General features: G+C 38.0%; 1 protein-coding gene across 2 annotated transcripts in view; it reads right to left on the bottom strand.

The window, feature by feature from the left end:
- PDE4D (phosphodiesterase 4D) overlaps positions 1–26,834 on the bottom strand; it is a 775,698-nt gene that overhangs the window by 576,176 nt on the left and 172,688 nt on the right. Inside the window, exon 1 of one of the 2 annotated variants that reach the window (XM_056112218.1) lies at positions 2,358–3,614. The exons of the other annotated variant lie outside the window; for it this stretch is intronic. Coding sequence (XP_055968193.1) covers positions 2,358–2,404 — 47 coding nt within the window. The 5' untranslated portion in view covers positions 2,405–3,614. Of the gene's footprint in view, positions 1–2,357; positions 3,615–26,834 lie in introns of those variants that run through there. 2 annotated transcript variants of the gene reach the window in all.

Here is a 26,834-nt window from a genome sequence, read left to right as displayed (position 1 = left end):
TGGTTTGTTAGCAATTTCTGATCTCTTTCTTCCTGAAGAAAAAGACCTACATTTGCAATTTTCTTTTTTAAAAAAGGATATTTTGGAGATGAAAATGAGTGCAACTTTACAGATGATTTGTTTTTAGCATAATAATTTATGAACACAGAATATAATCCAATAGGGACTGTTACAGTAAGACAAAGGGAAAAGGGTTTCTGTCAACAAACAACCGGTCTCTTACTGCAGTACTGAAAGGTGAGGTTATAAATAAGAGAAAAACAAGACAATTGAGGAAGTAGAAAACCAAGAACAACACCAATTGGGTCACCTGGAAAAAACCACCTTTCTTCCTTTTGAGTTTAACATCTTTTTTATGAATCCTTCCAAGGGATCCAGGCAAGAATAGATGTACAGAGCACCAATACTACTCCTTGACGTGGTTTGGCCACCACCACAACAATTTGTCACATCATGCAGTGAAATGTATGAAGGGTTAGCTAGCCCCAGGCACAAAAGAAAAACCACCAGGACTTGCAATTTTTCTATGCAGCTTTCAAACATATATATTACAGCTCAAGAGGAGCATGAATAAGCACATTTGCACTCTTGCAAAAGCTGTAGAGTTGAATAGCTCACTCTTTCCCCAAAGTCGAGGTGAAGTAAATGCAACAAAATAAGAGGTGGTTATAATTTTAAGCATTCAAAGAGTAGGTGCATCTTACAGCAACATAAACAAATGGACTCACATAGCAGGGGTTTTCAGAGAACCAAAACTGTTTAAAAGCAAGGCACACTTCATAGAAATGCGAATAGCAATGTCTCCCCTAGCAAATCTTCACAGGTACCAAATTAACCTTGGAAAAACTCAGAAAGAATAGGAGAAAAAAAGATTTGACAAATGCCTACTATGTGCCAGGAACTGTTTGCAGGACATTTTAAGTTTCAGGGTTAAAGACTATTTATCTGAATGTAACTGGAAGCAAGACAAGGCCCTTCCTGCTACTGATGGGTGACCCTCACCATCAGAACCTGCAAGGTAATGGCACCAAAGCTCCCAGGGATTGATAACTCTGCTGATGCACTTGGAAGAGAGCCTCTGAGGTCTGCAGGCATGTCATCCCGACTGCCTCCCAAACACACTTGAGACTGGGGATGGTGGTTCTGGGCAGCAGCAGCGAAAGAAGATACGCCACAGTATCAGTTCTAGATGTATCTGGTATTGATTGAAAATGAATACCTGGCCGGAGTGACAGAGAATGTCACCCACCTTTGTGTGATTTTTAGCTAACAAGCTAAAATCTATGTGACAAACCAGAAGGTAATTTTGGTACTTCAGATATTAGAAAGCTCTTACTTGAGACACTGTCATAAGAACATGTAGAAAGCCCTCCAAAAACTACGTTTCATTATTTAGGCCAGCTCAAAATTTTCACCTGGGACATAGAGTGCCAAAAAAACAAAACCCCTAGTAATATCCACAACAAATTGTGTTAGTTAAGACAAAACCTTAAAGTGGACCTGTATAATACATTTACAAAGTTTGTGTTATGAAATATTGGTTCCAGTCAACTCTAAAGATGTGGTAAAAACAAGTCATCTAAAAATAAGGATGTTGCCTTATAACATTCTGAGAAATTAGATCCTATACCCATTTAGTCGTAAATTCTAACAAGCATCGTTACATGATGTCACTTATCCAGGGACCTTAATGCATTGCATCAACTCTTAATCTCTGAGCAAATAAAAAGAATGTAATAAGTTCTATGAGAGTCTGAGTGCTTCATGGTTCATGTGCTAAAATTTTGTTAAATTAGATCATTCTGGTAGAAATATTTCTTGATACTTAAAAAAAAACTTAAATGTGAGTCACCAACACATCTTAGTATTATTTTAAAATTGAGTCAATACTTTTAAGTTTACGTTTAATCTTTTATAAATTTAAAGAGATGTAGGCCTATCAGATTGATATCAGATGTCAGAAATGCATGTGTCCTTCCCCTTGGACTCTTCAAATAAAAGAAAACAAAGAGCAAAACAACAAAAACCCAAACGTTCTTTTTTCCTTTCATTTATTTGTTAAAGAGTTGTCATTTTCAAAGTTACTGGGTTTGCCTTTCCCCTCCTCCCCTATAAAATTCCAGAAATCGCAAAGCCCTCACACTTGACTTCTTATTTGGGGATGCTTTTATATGAACAAGTAATTTCTTTATTGCATAACCACTACTTCCTCAGACAACATTGCTTTTAAACATGTTTGACTTTTCATCCTTACTTTATACCATCGTTCCTGGTTCCAGACCAATCTGTCGGGGGTATCTGTCCTGGAATTTTATCATTCTGAGTTTTATAAACTGAAGGGGATATTGATTACTCACCATATCCAGGAATGCCTTCTAAAGGGGAAATTATTCACGTGCATCATACTTGCAGATCTTCTGTCATTAATATTTTCCTTGTCTCATATGTTTCATGAGTGGCCTTCAGAGAAGAATTCCAACTCTCCTGTTTTGAGCAGCTATCATGGGCAATTATTGCAACAAGTATTAAATTCCAAAGAAATCCCCCCCAAAAAACAAAGAGCAACAACAAAAGCCCTTCCAGGATTTGAAGAAAGAAATATCACAGAGCACTGCAGGGATGGGTCCATCCATTAGGTTCCACTATGTAGGCAGAACACTAAAATAACCAGTTCAATCACTAATCCTCAATGGTGGCTAATAATGTCCTGGTAAAATCCAACTTCCTACAGTGTCAATTAATGCATCCTCGCAGGAAGGACTCTGGAATGTGAGAAAAGAGGAGTCAAAAGACAGTTTCTTGTTATCCTTGTTAAAGAAGTGTTAGAAGGGAAGTGGAAAACTTCAGGCTGCTTTGCCATGCTGTCCTTTAAAAATGAATATTGCTTTTTCTTCTTTCTTAGGCACATATTCATGTGTGGTCACGTTAATGCAGTGCTGCCTTCTGAGACGTGTCGGACAAAGACCTGGGCAGAGGGGCTAGAAACCATGTATTAGCCAAGCCAACTTCTCTCTCAAATCTCAGAATTGCTGGTTTTCAACTGCAAAAGTAGGTAGGCAACAAACAATTTCTGCTGTACAGGACAGGATTATCATTAGCTACCATCATGACTTCAGAAGGTGCTGTCATGAGGAAATTCATTTCTGCTGCCTAACCCCATAATAAGGCTGCCTGCTCTCGTTGAGTAAAATGACTAAGCTATTGATCCTTTCACTGCAGAATTCCCTTTAATCTGTTGTTATCACAACCATGTGCGGGCTTCTCATATTTTGCCTTGGAACGAAAATGAAATTCACAGCTGCAAGTCAGACGTTGTCTAAGAATTTCTTCTCCCGCTGTCTTTCTTTCCTCTCTCTCTCTTTCTTTTAACCCAAACTCAATTCCCCAGTAGGTGTTATATATTCTGATGCTCTGACATCTTCTGAAAGATCCTCATGCCCAAGCTATACAGACCTTGCGTGCTTTTAGAACACAAAGGCAACAGGCTCCTGCTGGGGTCCCCCGTGCGAATTTCCAGCAGAACCCTTGGAATCTTCGCAGCCGCCTTGTCTGCCCTGGGCTGTGCCGCCCGGCTCTGAGCAGCTCAGGACACTTGCAGGCTCCGTGGTACTGTACATTAACTCTGCAGCAGCCCGCTCTGGCTGCAGAGTGCTGCCTGACAGGGGATGTGCTGGCGTCAAGGGGGCCCTCTAGGTGGGTTCCCAGACACTGCAGCACGCTTTGCTCTCCGCCCAGCGAGGGAGACTCAAAGGGGTTAAAGGGACAGCCTGAAGAGCAGATTTCTTTCAGTGAGCAATGACCAGAAGAAAGAGAGAAGCTGAGCCGCAAGGAACCACGCAGGGAAACGGCTCCGCAAATGAACAGATCGGCTAAAAGGAGGGTTTTCGTTCGTTTGCTGGTTTTCCTTTCTCTGTGCAGTGAAAGAAGAATGAAAGAAGTCAGTAGTGAAATTGCAAACGGCAGGTTTTATGGGACTCCTTTAGGAAACGAAGAGCATAGATAAATAGATTGCTACTTGGGTGAGGATGCTTCGCTGACACGATGATTTGCAACCTCTTAGTTATAGATGACCACGGGGTGATTTTTGGACAGGAAATTCTGTGGAAGCCAGTCCTGCGGAAGTCAGTGATACCTCTTGTGAGTCCGTTGCGATTGCGCATGCCATAAAACGGCTTGTTTGATTTGGGGGTGTGTGGATCTGGAAAGCACCGAGATAAAGCCGTGCAATGCCTACGGTGGATATTTTGTTTCCTCAAGCTTGCCCTTTTGTTGCAAAAATTCTCTTCAGCAATCCCCTGAAAGCACCCCATCACTGTTGATGCCATTCTGGAGCACGAATAAAATAGTAAACTCTTGTAATAATAGGTTGGCACTTAAATGGTGTTGGTTGGACATCGGTAGAATGGACTTTACAGTCACAGTGTGCTCAATATGAATGTATCACTTTTAACTGAAGTATTCAAAAAGCCTGTTAGGCAATTGCTTAATATTAAATGGAATACTGGCAGCATTTAATACATCAGGCTATTATCCTCAGTTAGAATTCCCCCAGTGCCACCTTGTCACTGCAGCCAACATCACCCAGAGTTAGGGAGGGGTGGGGATGAGGGGCACATCTGTCACACACTCAAAACCAGGCACCAAGCAATTCCGTTTTGAAAACTGCCGTGACTGGGATTGTTTTAATGTTGATCTAAGGAGGATCCTGATGGAAGCGTTCCTGGGAGAAGGAGCTGAGTGATTCCTTTCAAAGCAGATTGAACCTGTAGGTTCAGAAAGATGGTGCCACTGCTTTAAAGCAACTTGACAAGGTTTACTGGAATTCCCTGCAGCCCAGGCAGCAATCTCCTGACCTCCTTTCTCGAAAAGGAATCTCTCTTCCATCGGTGATCAGATTCAGAACACTTCAGGGGTTTGAATCAAGTATCATAGTAACAACACAGATATTTCATTAGATATTTGAGTCACAGTAAGGAGCAAGAAAATTCATATCATCCTGGGCTCAAAACAAAGCACTTATAATACTATCTTATTTCATATTCACACAACACTATTAGGTGAGAACTGTTATTAGGCCTGTTTTAAAGACAAGGAACCCAAATAAGGAGCCCAAATAAAGTAGCTGGGCCAAGGTCAAGAATCTACAAAGTATCATGACAGAAGATTGGATGTATCTATTTCCACTAAAGTCTCTATAATAATAAAAATAAAAGTATCGCCTTGAATTATCACTTTGTCCTCTCAAAATTATTTTAGCCTCACTGAACTGAGAATATTAAGATATTTCAGCCTCACATACTAAGAACATTAAGATATTTATTATGCCAATTTTGGAACAACAATCCTGAAAATCCAATATTTGTTCTTCACCATGAACACAGTTGCCAGCAAAGCAGAAAAAAATTCACAATGTTTGACATTAAATAGTCTTCTGTGATGATATGATGGGATGGACCTACTTAAAAATTAGTAATTAATCTTTATACTATATTAGAATATTCGAATGTCTTTATGAAAAGCAGCAAATACAGAGATTTTTAGATGATACAGAAATTATTGTTCCTTGTAACAGACATTGTTTATTTGAAATTTCTTTACTTTATAATCTCTTCAATTCTACTCTGGTCATATGCCAAAGTAATACCCTTGTGTGATATAAAACCACATGTATCTCTGAATATTTCTTATTTTTGACACAGCTAAATATTAAATCGTTGTTTAAAATAGCTGTTTGTGATAATTTGTAGGCAATTATCTAAATAAAACTACTTAAGGTAAAGGTAAAGGTAAAGGTAAAGGCCCTCCCGTTGATGTCGATTTGCTCGAGGGGGCCCAGTAATGTCTCCATTGGAGAATTTGTTGTTACTGTGTTTGGCATATCAAATACTCTCGGTAGCTTGCCGGGCTCTCCGAGAGGGGCGGAGGAATCGAACTCAAAACTACTTATAAATTAAAATTACTTGATCTTCAGATTATTAAAGGAGATTCAGAATTGAAATATATTTAAACCAAGATTTCAACAGAATATTTTTTAAATGAACTTTCTTGGCTCTTTATTTCAATCCTTGAATATATAGCTGTGTAAGATATGGTATAACAAATGTAATAAAAGGACACACAACGGAGAAGCTAAGTTATATGGTACAAAAACAAAATTTCTGCTTGAGGGATCACAAACAAATAATGTAATGATTCATTTTAAGGAACAGTAATTGCAAACCCAAATTGAGTATTTAAAAAACTGAAGGCAGCATATATAAAATAATAGAACAGTAGTTTTTGAACTTCATTTTTTTATTGCATGGGTTATACTGATAGGTGCAAGGATAAGGGACTCCTAATATTTGGCTCCATCGTACTGGGATGGGTTACCAATACCCCCAGTGATATACTCAGGAAGCCCATACAGTGAAGGAAATTGAAGTCTGTACTCACACACATTAAGCATGTGTTCTACTACTTGAGCAACATGCCTGGCCGTGGTTTTTATACATGTTTTTACACATGCAGACAGCACAGGTCACCAGGTTAAAAAAATCTAGTTTCAGGATTACAAATGGCATATGATGCTCATTTTTTAAATGTGCTTAATAGTTTTATTCCACATATCAATGTATTGCTTGTCTTCAAGAAAAAAATTTTGGGTGGAACTATTGGGTTTGTAATTTATAAACACATTCTTGGGTAGCTTCCAGATTCTGATGGAAAACTACTACTCTAATAAAAAATGAAATAAAAAAGTCACGTGGGTTCCGGGGCCGAGATCTCCAAGTCTACTCGGATTTGGGCCGAGCATCTTCCACCCAGATCCTCCAAATTCCAGTAGGCGGGGATCACACCCACCAACTGGCCCCCTGGCGCCGTGTAATCCCATCAACGGCCAAGACTCAGAGACTATAAAAACCAGCTCCCGGAACCGCGCGGTCGCAAATGCAGCCGCGCAACATCTTTTTATGACATCTTATTATCTCATTCCTACTTTGGACGAACTGGCAGGTTACTAAATGTAGCCTGTCCACACGGCAGAGTCTGGCAAACTCCCCGTGGCATATGCAATGTGCCAAACACCAGTAACAAGGATGGGTCTCATTCTCCTAAAGAGCCTTGAATATAATCTCAGGGCTAGGATGAAGGCAACGTTACTGGGGCCTGCTCGAGGCAATTGACGAATAACAGGATGATTTGTGATTTGTTGTGTCTTTTACAACAGCAGAGATGAAAGTGGAGAGTGCCCAGCCTGAGTGAAGTAGAGGGATAAAGACAAATAATGGAAACTCTCACATTTGATGGGAAAAGAATATGGTATATCAAGCGAGCGAATAGACAATAGGTCAATAAAAACAAAACCTTTGACTCTAGCCATAGAACAGAAGACAAACTGGAAAGAGTAGATGAGAAGGAGTTTATGGGCACTGGCACAGGAATATGACATTTTGGTGGTGGTTATGGTGTAATATACACACCACCCATATTCTTGTAAACCAATATTACTTTTTCAATAAAAGAGTATCAGAGATAAATGATGTTGGGGCTGGAGAAATAGTAGAGGGCTTAAGGTGCTTGTCCTACATGTAGATGACATTGATGGCATTCTGTCAGTTCTCAGCAACACAGATGGTCTGCCAAGAATTGCAGAACCCAAGCTGCATCACATTCTCGGACCTTCACAATGACTCACTGGCCCAAGATTTGTCAGGGGGTTGCCTAGACTTCCTAAGCACTACTTGGGAACCCTCACCAAAAAGAGATGAGTAGTAACTGTAGGTAGCTTGCTGTGCTCTCCTAGAGGGGCAGAGGAATCAAACTCGGGTAGGCCATGTTGGCGAAAGTATCTCGCCCACACGGCAAAGTCTGGCAAGCTCCCCATGATGTATTCAATATGCCAAACACAGTAGCAACAAAGTCTCACAATGGAGACGTTACTGGGCCCGCTCGAGAAAATTGATGAAAAACGGGAGAATGGGGACAATGACAGTGACAGTAACTATAGGGTAATACATATGGGGTTTTTTTGTTCTTGTTTTTAATCTGAAAGGTAACCATCTTTTCATCAAACGCCTAAGAGTATTGAATAGAAACATAAAAGATTACTTTTGTAGTTAACTCCAGCCCCATAATTTTTATTTTCTTTTTGCTTTTTGGGTCACACCCGGCGATGCTCAGGGGTTACTCCTGGCTCATGCACTCAGGAATTGCTCCTGGCGGTGCTCAGGGGATCATATGGGGTGCTGGGAATCAAACCTGTGTTGTTCATGTTGGCTGCGTGCAAGGCAAATGCCCTATCCTCTGTGCTGTCGTTCCAGCCCCAGCCCCATAATTTTAATCAATATGGGGGTTCCAAGAACACCGCAGCTTAGCACAAACTTAGTGAAGTGATTACAATCATGATGCAACCTCAGATTTATTGTCATAAGGACAGGTATTTGTCCTTTTAATTTTTATTAAATCTGATAGCAAGCATCAGGTTAATCAGTCTTTCAGTAATGGACTTTCATAAACCATCTTCATGTTGGAGTTTTAAAGAAAAACAAGCAAACAAACAGCAAAAAAAAAAAAGCTGAGAATGGCAATTTACTGGAAAAAAATGTAGCCTAGGAATTCAGAGCAAACACACTAATCAACATTTTCAACAAAGATTAACAAATGCACCCAAGATCAGAGCAAGAAGTATTAACTAGTCAGTGTTCACAAATCCTTTTTCACCGATTCTTTTCTGCCACAAGTGATTAGACTTTCCAGATTGTTGGTTTTCAAATTAAGTCCTGAGAATATGGGCAAAGCTACTTTGGCAAAGTAGCTTCAGGCCAAATGAAGTGTAAAGGGAAGGCCTTGGACTTTATGCTGTTCTATCCAAGGTTTTCTGTTTTCACCAGCTTTATTTCAAGATTTGCTATAAAGAGAAGTCTGGTTCTTTAAAGAATATTTTCAAAAACTTAACAGTAGAAATATAGAATTGATAGTCTCTTGCCACTTTCAATACTTTCTTCTCTTCAAACTACTTAAATTTATATACTTTCTTCCCAATGAAAAGAAAATTATGCCTGTATGCTACTATAAGAAGGACCCCAAAAGATACACCCTGGTATCTGAAATTGACTATTTGATGAACTCTTAAATCTTCTAATACAAAGGGTGCAATGAATTGCATCATTGATTGTCTCCAAGATTAACTTTCAGAAAATAGTTTTAACTTCAAGTGTGAAAGTCTTTCTGAAAAAATAAAAGAAAAACAAATGGTCAAAGGTAGCAAAGCCTGACACCTAGTCTACAGAACTGAATTTACTACAGGGTAGGAGGTGGGGGGTAGGAGTGGGCAGTCTAAAGAGAGATACTCTGGTGTAGGTTGGAACAGTGTATGCATGAAATTCTTTTGTGAATAGAATTTTAAATTACAGCGCCTCAAATGAAAATATAAAAATTAAAAAAACAAAAATTAATGAATCATAAAGAACACATTTCTCTCACCATTATATTCTGCTGTAGTCAAGAATATCATGTTTCGATTCCTGATTTAGATGAAATAAGACTAAAACTGAAAGTTTTTTAGAAGACTTAAGAAATGTCAAGACTCTAGAGGTAAATTTTAAATTAATCTTTTATGAACAGTAAGTTCAGAGATTTAAGTTTTGGGACTCTCATTTATTATATAGGAAAGTATGTTCCATATTTTCATGAGCCTGGAAACTTTTAATCTCAGTTGTCAAAGGAAAGTATTTTATTTCCCTAGTCTACCAATTAGCTTTGTATGAATATATTTACATATACAAATATTTTTATATACTTGTAAACACAATTTCTGTATTAGTAGTAAAATTATGTCTTATATTAGAAAATAAAAACTACAATTACTTAGATATCTTGAGCGAGTAGGACTTTTCAACTAAGGCTATAAATGCAACTTTAAGATTTTTTTAAATAAAATGTTTAATTATGTGTATTTTTATGTATATGTCTATGTATATTTTTGTTTTCTATATGATATGTAACCATCAATTAATAAGCAGGTGATAATGGCATTTCAGTTTTGTAGAATGAGACAAAGGTGAATGCACATTTTTTACTGTGACCTCCAAGCAGGAAAAAAAACATTCAAGACCAAATGTTCTCTCCCACTGGGACAGAAAACCAATCCCTTTGGAAAGGAACAGTGCCTTCCTCTGAGTATTTATAATACCAAAACATTGTTGGCACTCGGTAAATGTTAACTAATGACCATGTTGATAGTGATGACCTCCCATTTCTGGCAAGTTCTAGCAGTCTGAAGGAATGTTGTTCAGCACATTCATAAGTGAAGAAGAATTCTTCATGAAGCCATGGTTTCCACTGCACCATGCTTTAGTAAGTTGCTATTATATTCATTTCCAAATGTCTTATAACCAAAGATACACTCATTGAAAAGAGAAGAAGTTAATTAAACACCTATCTTTATCACCTAAAACAAAAGATGCTCTGATGAAAATAACATAATTTAACTAATATATGACAAGCCATTTTAGTTGAGATAGCTTGAACTTCAATGTCATCTAAAATCATTATTTCTGAAAGTGAGTAACAGCAATATTGTCCTGCAGAGGGTGCTAAAACAATTCAGGGTGGGTGGTGGTCTTGGTAGTGTGTGTGTGTGTGTGTGTGTGTGTGTGTGTGTGTGTGTGTAGGTAGATATTTGTTTAAATGACAGATTTTCAAGAGATTCTGAGTGCATTTTTTCTTTTCCTGAAAAGAGAGTGATAAGCCACATGTTTGGGAATCTGTATAAATGATGAGAAAATGCATTTACATGATAAAATCTAATGTTAACAAAATTACTTTCTGTGTACTTTTGAACATCTCACTAAACATTTATCAGACTCAATTTCTTTAAATGTAATATGAAAATAATAGCAAATTCATAGATTATTACAATTTTTACTAAAATAAATTATTGAAAATTATTTCACAATGAGAAGGGAGTTTCTGTTCACATATACTGTACGGATTTGTTCACATATACCTTAAATTTACTCATTTGTAAGTATACTAAAATAAAATTTTTTCAATTGGTGTTAAATTTACTTAAATTAAAATAGAGGAGTAAGAACAAGATGGGGATTCCCAGAAAGGTAATGTGAAAGTCCCTCCCTAAAGCCTATGTTTTATATTTATCTCAGAAATCTAATAGAGTAAATTGATGTAATGTTATAAAATAACATACATCTTAAAACATATCTCTATTGTTTAATATATTATACTATACTATATACTATAGGGCTGGAGTGATAACACAGTGGGTAGGGCGTTTGCCTTGCATGAGGCCGAGCAGGCCAACCTGAGTTCAATTCCTCTGCCCCTCCCCGGCAAACTACTGAGAGTATCTTGCCCTCATGGCAAAGCCTGGCAAGCTACCTGTGACGTATTTGATATGCCAAACACAGTAACAAGTCTCACGATGGAGATGTTACTGGGTCCGCTAGAGCAAATCGATGAAAAACAGGAGGACAGTGCTACTGCATACTATAATTCCTAAAAGTTATTTGTAGAAATAGTTGGTAAAAAAGCTTCAGCTTTGCAGGATATCTTAAGTAGGTATTCACCAATTTAAATATGAATCTCCCTATACAAATATTTATGGCATTATAAATAAAAATAATTAGAATGATATACATCAAGCTACTCAAAAATGAATTATCTCTGAGATGAGATGTAAAAGTGGGCATCATTAAAAATATACTTTGGGGGCTGGCGAGATAGTGCAGTGGGTGCTTGCCTTGACCACAGGCGACCCAGATTCTATCCCTAATATGTCATATGTTCCCCTAAGCCCACCAGGAGTAATTTCTGAGTCAGACATGTCCTAAAAATAAAACAAAAAACCTTTCTGTTTGTATGTGTCTGAATTGGTCAGCCACCTCAATAAGAAAATCTCCATGTATTTTTAAGTAATTAAAACACCAATGAAAAGGAAAACATGCATAATATTTATTTATTAAGAAATTACAAATTTTATGAAGAAATTAAAGTATTTATTAAGAAATTATGTCACTGAGTTACTATCAATGTGTTGGAATATCAAACTCAAGCTTCTTATAGTAATCACGGAGAATCTCAAATCAACCTAAACTATCTAGCTTTAAACTTCAAAACTTGTAGTCAAATCCAAAATATATGTGTAGAAGGTGGTGAGAGTTGAAGTAGTCGAGCACACAAGGGGTCCTGAGATTGATTCTGGACCACAGAGCCCTCAAGGACCACCAGTATAGCTCTGGTACTAGGGGTGGTCTTGGTTCCCTGAGAACCAACATACAAGTCCCCTACTACTCAGAGCCTAAGCACCAAAACATTAGCTCCTTCCCATCAAGCCATGGATCTCTTGGAGTGGCCTGGAATGCCTGAACATCACTGGGTGATGGCCCTATTTGTATATATGGGATAAATATATGCCAATATTCAAGTGATTAAAATTTGTATATTATCTAAGTCAATATGGAATCTTAAAAATAGAAATGATTATTTTTCCATGTCTGCATAAAACTACAGTTAGGGAAAGAAGCAATACTCAGTAAAGGCACCATCAGTCAACATTTAAGCTATATCTACTTGCAAAATGAACCATCTGGTCACACATCCTGCTAATGTATTAATTTTACTCCAGCTCCAATGCGAGTAGAAATGTCCAAACTCATTATTGATTCTACTTTGAGTTTGAAGATATGTCTCTTTTTGAAGATATGTAGTAGTTATTTACTATAGAAATACAATGTACTTTATGATACAGGTAAATCAAAGAAATTTATGTTTTCCTAGTTTTAGAGTCTACTATTTACATATTCAATGAATTCCCAACAGAGTTGGGTTTCAAAAATTTTTAAAATAAAATGGTGGAAAAGGGCAATATATTTTTAGTTGTTTTTATGGGAAGTTAAAAAAGGCTGCCTCAAAGTCTACAAATCAGATTCCAATTAAAATCCAAAGTCCCCATCTTCTATTTCCAATACTTAAACACTCCGACAGGTGGTATTAACAGTTAAGAGGATTATATGAGTAAATATGAAAATGACATAAATAAATCACATATATTTCTAATATAATCACTGCATACATACGCAGACACATATAAATCTATAATTTCAACATCTTATATTGTGTAGAGACATAACTTCTCCAATAATTGTCCTTTCTTGCAATTATTTTTGAAAGCGATGATAAGGATTATCACTAGAATGTAAATTCAAGAATCCATGGAGATATTTTAGTCTGTCTTGACCCTGTCCCTAGAATGTGTCTGGTGCATTTTAAATGCTCAGTGAGATATTGTTGCCCCAATGACTGTCGGAAATAAATCAACCACCAAAAAAGAATGTTTTATATTTGCTTACAACTTGTGTAGCACTTTCCTTCCCTAAGCACTATCTTTTAAACCTTATTGGCATTAGAATGAAATATTGACCGAGCATCACCTAGTTAATTCATGGGTAGTGAATACTATGCTATTCCTTTGGGGGAATGTGAATAGTCATAAGAAGGAGAATCGAGTCAGTTCAAGATGGGCTTGAATGAAAACATCATGTGAACTTGCCATTCTGGACTGAGAACAAACTGATGGCTGAGAAGAATGACAATTACAGGGAAAGCAGACAAAGAGCAAAAACACAGAGACAAACAGAAGCAGATGATTACACAGCCCCCAAAATAGTACTTGTCTGAATTCTCAAGATTTACAAATCTACCAAGGCTGAGTTAAACTTTGTTTCTGTGATTTCTGTACCTTTATAGTAACTACATTTTCTCTCTCTCTTTTGTATTTGACCTTGTTAAGGCAATTTCTTTTTTGTGCAAAGAAAATACTGTCTAGAAAAATCACTACGTAAGAAATTTTATTTTTCTATTAGTAAATCCTTTCCTTCCTTGCAAAAATAAAACAATTTAAAATGAAATCCTCTATTATACTACTGAATAGCTACAGGGAATAAACTTGACATTGAATTAGTGGTTATTTGACCAAGGAGCTTAGATTGAACACACACACACACACACACACACACACACACACACACACACACAGCAGCCGCAGCAGCAGCAGCACTAACAATATGTCTACATAGACATTCACATTCAGAAATTCTGAAGACCATTCTTTTCCTGACTGACATCTATGAACATAAAGTCAAAATATTAGCTTCTGATTTTCTAAAACACCTTTTACCATTTTCTTCATGAATATTAATTTGTTTCAGATAAGGACACAAGAGAGTGAGTGAGAAACTGAAATTAAAGAAGAATTAAAATACTTATTAGTTTTATGGAGTAAGAGCACTTAGTACTCAAAAGCATAAGTATTTGTGGGGTGTCAAAAAGTACACTTATAAAATGTTTAAAGTAATCACTTAAAAGTTTTAGCCTGTTATTAAAATCACAACTTAATATCAGACTATCAGAGTAAAGATTTTAAAGTCATTATTACATGGTTAAGTAGAATATTCTTTGCATTTGAGTACAAATAAATTTCAAACTAGATTTTAATAGCCTATAGACTCCCTCTCCTTCATCTAACCTTGAGTCCTCCATGCTCTACTCTTTTTAAAAATGTTCTCACTTGCCGGGCTGGAACTATAGTACAGCTGATAGAGCACTTACCTTGTATATTGCCCACATGGATTCAATCCCCTGAAACCAACCAGAAGTGATCCCTAAGCACAATGCCAGGAGTAATTCCTGAGCACCACTGGGTATGACTCCAAAAGAAAATAAATAAACAAAACAAAAAAATTTCTCACTTGGGAGTAAATACCAAATTTCTAATATTTGAAACTACCAACTACCACCTTTCTCTATAATTGGAATATTTTAATTTTACAAACACCATTATAAACCATAGAGATCACTTAATAGATATGAATGGGGAAATATAAATACCACATGTTCAAATATGATTAGACACAATATCACTATGAAATGTAATTGTTTTTCCATCTATTTTATACTTGTGATTTTGAAAAGCATGTAATAAGTGGGAAAGAAATTTAATGTGAAAAGTAACACCATTTAATTTGTTTTTCTTAGTGCCAAGAACTGTAAAATAAAGATACAAACAAATTTACATTTTTCTGTAAAATAAATCATCAAAGTTTAACAAAGAGAAAATTTAATCATTTCTCTCCTTTTTCTCTCTGAAGTAACCCCCTTACTCTAGATCTACAATAGAAGAATAATCTAAGTAATCCAGTCAATAATAATAATAACCACAAAAACAAAAACAAATCAGAAAATGGGTGGATAAACATTTGTTCTTTTGTTGCCGAGAACCACAGAAAGAGGCCTTTAGTTTTTTTTGTATTTTGGGACCACAAATGGCACTGTTCAGGAACAACCACTGGTTTGGTTCTCAAAGGGGCATGCAGTGCCAGAGATCAAACCTGGGCGTACCACATGCAAAGCTCCATACATTTGAGATGTTTTCCTTCTTAGTTTTTTGTTCCCATTCTTATCTCATTTTTGAAGAATAAATCTTATAAGAAGCACGAGTAAAGTAAATGAAAATGTAAAATGATCACATTTCTTCCTGTCCTTACTTATTTAGAGGCACTGTGTGGCAAAGGGGCTCAAGGACAGAGACCTATAGGAGTCCCAGTCCCTCGTTATCTATCTCTCACTGATTAGCTGTAAAGAAAGGTGAAAAGAGTGAAGCCAACCAAAGTAAAGTAAAAGACAGTGGCACAGAAGTCACTGCTATTAATACTAACTTTCCTACTTTCCTCACTCTAAACAAACTTTCTGCCCCATTACACAAATCTAGTTTGTGATTTTTCTGCTTTTATAGGATCAGAAGTGCTTCAAAGATCAGAATATTTGGTGGACAATGAAAGTAACTTTCCTTGATTTTCCAACCAAACATTAGAGCAAGGGAGAAAGGAGAAAAATGCAAGTCTAGATACCAATGTGACGTGCCAGAGTCAAGGTAATTTTTATAATCTCTGTAAACAAAAATTGACATTGTAATGAAGTTATTAAAAATAAAGACAAATGGTGTGTATTAAAAAATTTTATTTTGACTTCACACCACTACTTTTAAGTTTTAGTTATGGAGAAGCTTTGGGATTTTTCTGGGTACGCAGGCAAGTAAAGAGCTGCACATTTACTTTAAAAAATCAACTCAGAGTCCAGAAATAGTAAAAAACCATTCACATCTATTCCAATGTTTCAAGCTGGATTTAACTCTTCTTCCCACTCCCTGAGGGTTCACCACTGACTAAGTTTCTGCAAAAGTGTGAGAAGGTGGGATGAGGGATGGGTACACTTTACCTCTTCCTTGCTACGTTGACTTGTCTGCTGTTGAGGTTGACTATTTTGGGGTCAGAGGACATAGAGAGGTTGGTGGAAGGAGAGAAGGGTGTGCACCCTTGAACTGACTGTCATAGGATGGCATCTTGCTTTGAGGACCTGGCAGATGTTGAAAGCTTCTTTTTGGCTCATAAGCTATAACTCCTATGACTCACAAAGAGCCTTGTTTTTTGAGTGTGGGATCATCTGTCTCCCCACAAGTTCTTGTTTATCTCATGGTCCAGTCCCTATAAACCATGTTGCAGTCCAGCTGCCTTCTCCAAATGCTGGGAAGGACAGAAAAGGACTGAGAAAGCGCTCTCTCACTAGTGTGTATGTCTGGTCATGGGGGAAAAAGATCCCTACCACACATTCTTTGGCCATGGTGTGCCTAAGATGAGTGATGCCCTCTCTGTGGGGAGGGAGGCAAGGATTAATATGAACCATTTCTCTATTTCTACCATCAGATTTCATAATTCATCTTGATTTTCCCTTTCTGAGCTCTCCTATAATTTCTATTTCAATAAAGGGCCTTGGAGGTCAGGACTGGCCACATGCCAGGATTTGACTTCTTTTCCTCTCGTTGCCTTTGTTAAAACTCCAGTTTTAACATTTGTTAGCATGTTGTCAACTTCATGCTTTCTACCATGCTTAATTATATAGATGATATTCACCCTTCCTTCCTCTCCTGGTAAAAAAGTAATTATTGGGTGGAAGAGATTTTTCAATGGGCTTCATGCTTTGTATACACAAGTCCCAATCCCCAGCACCACATGGTCTCCCAAGCACTTCTGGGAGTAACCCCTGAGCACTAAGTAGGATATAGCCTCTAAGCAATGTCAGGTCTACATCAAAAACCAAAAAAAAAAAAAAAGCCCAAAATGAATATATGAAAATAACTCACAATTATTTTTTCAAGAATCTGCTTTATGGAGAAAACTAAGTATTCAAGGAAGGTGACACTGTGCCCAGAGATTTCAACAGTAAATCCTAAACAGTTCAACATCATTTTCTAACCAGCAAGTCAACCAGAAGTCAGTCAGAATGAAGACTAAGACGATAAGATGGCCAAGCAGAACATAAATATGTTTGAGCCTCTCACTATTCAACTGTCCCTGGAACAGTCTACCTTGAGACTTCATGTGGTTAGAAAATAATATTTGTGTTTCTATTCAACCATTGACTTGGTAGCTACAAATTTGACCCAAGGGCATCATCAGTGAGAGCATGAAATATATATGCTATATGATAATTTAGGCAAGGGCATATCTTAATAGTTAACCAAAACAGACAGAAGAGGGAAGCATATGTTTTCTCTGTTCAGTTTTTTTCTTTCCAAATAGCTCACCTCTCCTGAAACACTTTAAAATAAGATGTTTAAGTTAATTCTCAAAGATTCAATTGCTATTACTGAGCTGAAAAAACAAAAACAGTTAAATTGACACCTGTGATAGAAAATATAAGTAAAAACAAGCAAAACTATGTTCCATTGACAAGCCTATCCTTTATAAACATGCTTATAGCTTTCTTCAAGTCCATGGGTAAACCAATGAAGTTTCTACTATCCACAACATGCCAATATCTAAGAAGCAATCATATTCTAATCTTAGAAAGTCAGAGGATGAGGTTTGTGCCAAGAACCCCTGAGAACTTGGATCATACTTTACACTGAATTTCATCTAGAACCTGGAGCAGGGACTTATTTTACTACTCCATATTATGATGTGGGCTTGCTCATATTAAATCACTTTCAGAGAAACACTAGGTGACTAATTTTTGACAATGAAATGTTTGCAGATTAACACGTTCATAAGAACAGCAGATTAATGAGCTAATTTGTAAAGTGCCAGATGGAATTTATTGAAAGCCAGTGACCTAAGATATCATAATTGTCCTTTAGACTCAATAAGAATTTTCTAGTAATCCTGCTGCCCACATTTTTACCTTCAGATTGACAGACCAAACTATAACTAATCCTTTCCCCACAAAGGCAAGTTTCTGGTATTTCACTATGCTGACTCAAGCAGATCTTCGCTCCATGTGCATTTCAGCTGTTTTAAAATCTTCACTGTCTGGATGGCAAACCCTAATGAGGCTTTATTAAACTGGACTGTTATCCAGGTGAGATTTGTTGTTCTGGCGTTGATTCTTCAATGGTGTACAATCCCTAAAACACGCTCACATGTGTACCAGAACAAACTTCTTTTCCCTTTCATGCACATGCTGCAGCCCTCATAGATAGGCTCGTTATTCCTAGTGCTTCTGAGATTACCTTTTCCATCTTTATTTCCCTTTCTGAAGTCAACCAGGGATGGCTTTATCATCAGCTTTACTCTCCCTCATTAGTTCCCAACAATTGTTTGAGAAGGATAAACCTCAGTCCCAATTTTAACTCTGCATTATATCTCTTAAGAGCTCTAAGTGGAAGCTGGCTAATTTGTACTGCTAAGTTAATAGTTTGCTTTCTGAAGATAGAATATTTTGGTGCAGGAAGTACAGATTAGAATTTCAATTAGTTCAATCTCATTTCCCAAACTTTAATGAACATTAATTTTTGTTCACCTGGAAAACACCAACAATACTTATTTCTTAGATTTATTTGGGATTGGGTTAGAAGGTATACATTAACCACAGAGCATATATCAGAACTCAATAAATAACTTAATACATATTGGTTTTCCTCCTCCAATATTTGCCTTTAAACCTGCCTACAGTGGGGAAAATGTTAAGTTAGAGAACAATGAGAACTGTGTAAAAAATCTGAAAGGGCCTAATAACATTGGTTTCTTAGGTTGGGGAAGTGGCTCAGTAGTATCATACATGTTTTGAGTGTGTGTGGTCCTAGATTTAATGCCAGGTACCACACCCACCCAACAATAATCAAACTAATCAAGGCTTACCAAGTAATTACTAATGCTGAGTGGGCAGAGTAGAGTGTAAATAGAGCCATGGGATGATTTTAGTAGCATTTGCCTTAAAAAGAACCTACAAATTAATAGAAACAAGACCAACAACCTGAAAGACAAATGGGAATTTGCAAGAAAAGCATCACAAAGGAACTACAAATAACCAACAGCTATTTAAATATTTTCTCAGGCCGGAGTGAGAGTATTTGGGAAAGGTGCTTGCCTTGCATTGTTGCTGAACTGCATTCGATCCTGGCACCACATATGTTTCCTTGAGCCCAGCCCCGAGTAATGTCTGAGCAGAGAACCTGGAATAAGCCTTGAGAACTGCCAAATGGGGTTCCAAAACCAAAAGAAAACAAATTCATACCTCTCTGGTAACCAAATAAATATATAAAAAATATTATAAGCTATCCTGCATATTACTTATTGTTAAAGACTGAAAATATTCCTTGAGTGACAGTGGAGATAATTCAAAGTACAGGAATACATGGTTTACCTGCACTAGTAACCATGTCCAATCCCCAGCTCTGCATGCCCCTTCATCAATGTTGAGTGACATTCCAGTGGTACAACCAGGATGACTTTGGTGATCCTAAGCATTGCTAGACCAGTGTATAACTATCATATCCCCACAGCCAGACTGAGTGTCCCCCACCCCTGCAGGCTCCCTGATTGTGAATTCCCCCTAAAACATCCAGAGCTAATGATAGAGACTCCTACAGATCAAGTGGACAAGGGAATGCAGTGCTTGAAAGGGGAAGGCCAGATCGCTCTTGGCCTCAGAATATAGGGAGAAGGACAGACAAGGAGAGAGGCTGATGGGAAAAGGAGAGATAGAGGGGAAACAAGCGTCAAAGGGATCTGAGTATATCGGTGGTCTAAGAAGTGATAGAGCTAAATTTCCAAACCACAGCATCAACAACACTGGAAACAAGAGATCCAAACTTCAACAACCAAACTTAAAACTGCGCTTGTCAAGTGACAGGCTGGGAATGGGGGATGGGAACCCAGGAACCTTGTGAGGGAGAAGGACACTGGGGGTAGAATTGGTGCTGGAACATGATATGTCTGAAACATAATGATGGAGGTCAGGGGAGATAGTACAGCAGGTAGGGTGCTTGCCTTGCACACAGCTGAAGGGGGTTTGAGTCCTGGCTTCCCATATCGTCCCCTGGGCCTGCCTGGCACAGAGTCAATAGTAAGCCCTGAGCACCTCTAGGTATAACCTCAAAACAAAATAAAACAAAAAGGCAAAAGAAACACACCCCCATTATGAATAATTTTTTTAATTTTTTTTTTTAAGAAAAAGATAAATGAGGCCTACCTTCCACTGTCACCATGATATTAAGTTACCAGCCACCCCTGCTCTTCCTATTCAGGACTAAATCTCTGAAAATACTCAAGCTAAGTAGCTAAATGCCATGGACAAACTGATCTTCAGCTGAAAACTCTGGAGTACCCTGTGTACCCATCCTGCTGAACCCAGGCAGCAACGCCCACACACCACTACACCAATGACCTACCTCCAACACTTGCCTAATAATCTCTGGGGAGATATAAACCAACAATACTTTCGGTAACTTGGTGTTCAGGTTGAGAACTCTGGGGTCTTTTTAGGGGGGGAACAGCAGCCTCCCTCCACCCTCTATGTTCCAGAAGTCCCAGCAGCCACACCCACCTCTCACAGCCACTGTCAGGTACAACCATGTCAACTTCCAAATTCCACAAAACCACCAGGTTGGAAAGATAGTACAGTGGGCTAGGTGCTTGTTTTTCATGTGACCCAGCCAGGTTCAATCCCCAGCATCTCATATGGTCCCCTGAGCACTACTAGGAGTGATTACTGAGCATAGAGTCAGGAGTAAGCCCTGAGTGCAGCCTGATGTGACTCCCTGCCCCTCCAAAAAAAAAAAAACTCAGTATTTAAATACCAGTAGAAACCAAATTAGATTGCAAAGTAACATAGGATGCAACAAAGCTCACTGAACTGAAACAAAAAAGCAACGGATTAGTAAATCCCCAGATAAGGATTTAACAACCCTGTGGTGAGATATAACAATTTTTACAAATTTTCTTTTGCTGAAGTATTTTTGATAACTTCATTAGCCATTTAGTTGTACCAAGCAATATGAAATAAATTGTTCTGTGACTGCTAACAGGGGGTGGGCAGGGCTTGGCGAGTGGTTAGGAATATAAAAGTCACTTCTGTGATGGGATTGGTTTTGGAACATGAGAAGCTGGTAACAAGTGCACTACGAACAACTTTGTAAACCACGGTTTTTAAATTAAGTGTTTTATTTCAAAAATTTCAAATGGAATAAAAAATATTCAGTGATGCTGAAGAGGTGGGAAATAAGTAGTCCTGTGTACAATTGGTGAAAAGATTGATTGGTAAAGTCTTTCAAAGGATAAAGTTTAGCAGATGTTTTAGTATAAGACATATGCACTCTCTGATTTATTTTATTTGCAAGAGTCTAGCATATAAAGTGATTATTCAAGTGCAAATACACACACATTCACATAAACACTTCAATGTTACTTACAGTAATATAAAAAATCCTGTATCTCTCTGACCAGACAGAATTCCTCAAGAAGCCCTACTTATGTCTTTCCTCCCAATTAACTTTCACATCTTGAAACATATACTATTGAAACTCACAATGACTAGCAAATGATGAAAATGTTTATTACTGGTAAAGATTTATAAAATTTGTAGGTGACTATGCTTTAGAGATAAAAGTTTTCAAGATTTGGCAATCACATCATACATATATTATATATTATGTATATTTTTGCTTTTTGGGTCATACCTGGCAATGCACAGGAGTTACTCCTGGCTCTGAACTCAGGAATTACTCCTGACAGTGCTCAGGGAACCATGTGGGATACTGGGAATTGAACCTGGGGTGGTTGTGAGCAAGGCAAATGCCCTCCCTGCTGTGCTATTGCTCCAGCCCCTAGATATTGTTAAGACATTAAAATGTTTGTAGCATCATTGTAAATATAAAACTTAAATTTAATCATAAATTAATTTCTAAAAACCTAACCTAGGGGCTGGAGCAATAGCACGGCAGGTAGGGCGCTTGCCTTGCATGCAGCCAACCTGGGTTCGATTCCCAGCATCCCATATGGTCCCCTGAGCATCGCCAGGGGCAATTCCTGAGTGCAGAGCCAGGAGTAACCCCTGTGCATCACCAGCTGTGACCCAAAAAGCAAAACAAAACAAAACAAAACAAAAAACCCGAAAACCTAACCTGTGGCTTTTGGTTTGATTTGGTTTTGATTTTGAGGGAGGAGGTGTAGTCTGGTCTATTCGCAGCTGTGCCAGAACTTACCTATGGCTCTGCACTCTGCAATCACTCTTGTCAGGGTTGAAGGAACGATGTGGGATGCCAGGGATTGAACCTGGATTGGCTGTATATAAAGTAAATGCCTTACCCACTGTACTACCTCTTTGACCATCTCATATAAAAACAAAAAGAAGAGAAATAGAAAAGAAAAGAACAAAACAGAAAAGAAAAGAACAGAACAGAACAGAAAAGAAAAAAATCCCCTTAGACTCAAAGGGGTGTTTTTATTATTTCACTTTTTTTTTTTCCCCTTTATTTTATTTTATTTTTTTTAAAGTTGTAGATTTACAATTTTTTGTGCTTTGGTTTCAATTATACAATGATCAGATACCCATCCCTCCACCAGTGCCCATTTTCCACCACCATGGATAATATCCCTCCCACCCCCATCCCCCCATCCCCCCCGTCTCTGTGGCAGGGCAATCCCCTGTGTTCTCTCTCTCCTTTTGGGTGTTGTGGTCTGCAAAAGAGGCATTGAGTGGCAAACATGTTCAGTCCATAGTCTACTTTCGACATGCATCTCCCCTCCTGGGAGGATCCTCCAAACATCCTTTATTTGGTGCTCCCTTCTCTATCTGAGTAGCCCTTTCCTCTAGGATACCCGGCTGGCCTCTAAGTTATCGAGTAATCCTCCTGGTGCTGATCTCAGCTATTCTTGGGTATTAATCTCATACTTTGTTACTTTATATCCCCCAGATGAATGCAATCTTTCTATATCTATCCCTCTCTTTCTGACTCATTTCGCTTAGCATGATACTTTCCATATTGTACCACTTGTATGTAAATTTCATGACTTCATCTTTTCTAAGAGCTACATAGTACTCCATTGTGTAGATGTACCAAAGTTTCTTTAACCAGTCATCTGTTCTTGGGCATTCAGGTTTCTTCCAGTTTCTGGCTATTGTAAAGAGGGCTGCAATGAACAAACAAGTGCAGATGTCACTTCGACTATACATTTTTGCCTCTCTGGGATATATTCCCAGGAGTGGTATTGCTGGGTCAAATGGAAGCTCAATTTCTAATTTTTTGAGAATCGTCCATACTGTTTTCCAGAAGGGCTGAACCAGTGGACATTCCCACCAACAGTGAAGGAGTGTCCCTTTCTCGCCACATCCACGCCAGCATCGGTTGCTTTTGTTCTTTTGTATTTCACTTTCTTGCTTTATTCTCCACCTTCACCCCCCCTATATTCTACACGTAACTTTAGTTTGCTTTCAGATGTTTTCCAACATCTGAAAAGCATAGAGAACATTGCTATTACAGGCAGACATTGATATAATTTAACCAAACAGTACAAAATATTTCAAAAGAGGGCTGAAACTTTTGTTTAGCAAATCCTTGGCCTCTTTCTTTCTATAGAATCTAGTTTTCTTGCAATACAGATAAGAAGAGGAGAGAAGGTGTTGTTCTGATATCCGTGGGTCACTTTTTACCAGTGGAGGTATGAAACTCTTTAGTAATACCATCAGGATAAAAGCAAATCCATTAGTGAGGCTATTTGACTTATGTTATGAAACAGACTGAAAGGAACTCATTCAGTGAAAGTAACTCATTCAGTCCAACTTGTCTACTTTATTTTAGATAACTAAGACCCAACATTACAACATGAAACAGTACCTTCTTTCTCAAGGAGAATTACATAAAAGAGGAAATATGTCTAAATTCCTTTTATCAGTATGAACCCTAGATCAGCCTGGTATAAACTGTGTATCTGAATATCTGTTGTGCATAAATTGAACTAAGCCTTTCAAAGAACACTGTATTAATGGAGTGTCAACCATAAGAATCTGACCCACTTTTTCCTATTTTCTTTCAACCATTTAAACACATACAATAGCACACTGGAAATAAGGGAAGAAGAGAAGAAATAGCTCCAAAACAAAACAACAACAAAAAGTTGAATTTAATTTTAATAAATTCTTTCTTTTAATACTTGCAATAGCCTATAAAGAACACACTAAAATCCCCCCCAGTATGAAAGAGGAACCTAGAGGGGTTAGGTTACTGCCCCTGGGCCCAGAAAGTAAGTGGCTGAGTTGTCTACCTGTTGTGAAACCACCCTGTGCTGTGGATTTAGATATAACTGGAAAGCCCTAGTTGGGAGGAGGTGCATTACAGAGACAATACAAATGGAGTAACGATGATCTTGAACTGCACAGATATCAGGCATTAGACATTATTCCAAAACTTGTTCCTTCCTACTTAATCTTCTAGAAAAGTACAAGTAATTTGTCTGTTTCACAGTAAGCAAACTGAAGCCAGCTAACCATGTCAAAGTTACATAGTGAGTTTATCAGTCTTACAGTGTGCTCACAATATTTCATTTTGTTTTGCCATAATTATTTTTTCCCTCTTTCTTACAGAGGAAAAGGGCAAGAGACTTGCTATAAAATTTACTAATATGCTTTGCACGTGGAAGCCCTACTGACTTTCAGATAAAATTAAAGCCACCATTCCTCAAGCACTCACTAATACTTACACCTTTGGGATGCCAATTTACTATTTGGGGATGTGGGAAAGCATTCCATGCACCCTTATTATAAGTAAAAGTAAAGTAAAGGCCCTCCCGTTGATCGTCGATTTGCTCGAGCGGGCCCAGTAACATCTCCATTGGAGACTTTGTTGTTACTGTGTCTGGCATATCGAATACTCTCGGTAGCTTGCCGGGCTCTCCGAGATGAGTGGAGGAATCGAACTCAGGTCGGCCATGTTGGCCGCTTGTAAGGCGAACTCCCTACCGCTGTGCTATCGCTCCATCCTAAACTAATCTATACTATTCATTTGAAGGGACTTCCAGGACCAGAGTTATTGAGCATAAACAAAAGTGGGATAGGCTTAAATAGTTAATCTATGCACTAGCTAATGAAACATCTCAACAAAAACATCACATACATACCACAGGTTACACACAGTGTCAATGTTTATAATCTGACAATTAAAGATGAGATTCTCATTTTGAGAGAACATTGAAGTATAAATTGTAGAACTGATCCCCTAGAGAAGGGTCCCTGAGAGTGAATCCTGGGGGACTAGAATAGCTATCACAGAGGACTCTTTAGAGGAAATTATTTCCTCAGTTGGGCCTATTTTTTGTTTGTCACAAATACTGTAACTATAGAACCTGAATCTTAAGATTCTGTGATAAATATAAACTAGTGATTTGAGTGGATTTGATGAATTTTGAAAGAAAATATGATCCTAAAATATTCAAGACCTTGTAGATAATTGGGTGACTGACTTTAGAGCAGATATAAAGGTAAAGGTAAAGGCCCTCCCGTTGATCGTCGATTTGCTCGAGCGGGCCCAATAACGTCTCCATTGGAGACTTTGTTGTTACTGTGTCTGGCATATCGAATACGTCACAGGGAGCTTGCCAGGCTCTGGCGTGCGGGCAAGATACTCTCCGTAGCTTGCCTGGCTCTCCGAGAGGGGCGGAGGAATCGAACTCGGGTCGCCCATGTTGGCCGCTTATAAGGCGAACGCCCTACCCGCTGTGCTATCGCTCCAGCCCTTGTCAACTGATAATATGATATGAATAGTGTTAGGCTGAAGTTTCATACCTAATCCTAGATCCAAGACTTTCTAAATTCTTCAAACCTCTTTTCTTCCAGTTCTTCAACATGCAAATTACTGCTAGGTGATTTTATTTTTAAAAGCAAGTACAGGGTTTGGCAAAGGTTGATGTCTTATATTGTCTCCTTGGCTGTGTTTTCTGATTGTCTAGTGCCCTGCACCCACCCCACACTTCCTGCTTATCAGGTTGCTGCAGTGCAGCCCAATACATTCGATCATTTCTATCATTAAAAATCAATCCAACGACCAAATATTTCTGTACATTTAGAGAAATGGCAAAATGTACAGTATTAGATTGCTATTAACTTGCTTTGGGTTTTTCTTGTGAGTGCTGCCAAGAAAGTCATTTGGTAAAATTGATTAAACCAGCAGGCCAGGAGGAGAGAGGAGAAGAGCAGAGAGATGTAAACACAATGAGCTTAGAGGAAGGGTGATCTATTTCTTGGGAATGATGTGAAATGTTACTGAAGGAGGGAAAGGGCAGGGTAGGCAGAAATAACTTTGTATATTATAATTAGGGTGTAAGATATTCAAGATTGTAGAATCAGAGCAACCCAGATGCATAAACAATCAAGGTAGAAGAAATGAAGAGTCAAGCTATGCAGACACTTCTAAAAGAAAGTCTGCATTGGTCACACTGCTTGGTTTGATGGAATGAATCCAAGACACATCATTATCAAAATGACAAGAAGCTGATTTAAGTATTTTG

Source organism: Sorex fumeus, unplaced genomic scaffold, assembly GCF_029834395.1.
Source record: "Sorex fumeus unplaced genomic scaffold, SorFum_2.1 ptg000015l, whole genome shotgun sequence".
Taxonomy (NCBI): Eukaryota; Metazoa; Chordata; class Mammalia; order Eulipotyphla; family Soricidae; genus Sorex; species Sorex fumeus.
The sequence above is the reverse complement of the archived record's forward strand: the minus strand, read 5'-3'. Positions and strand labels throughout refer to the sequence as shown.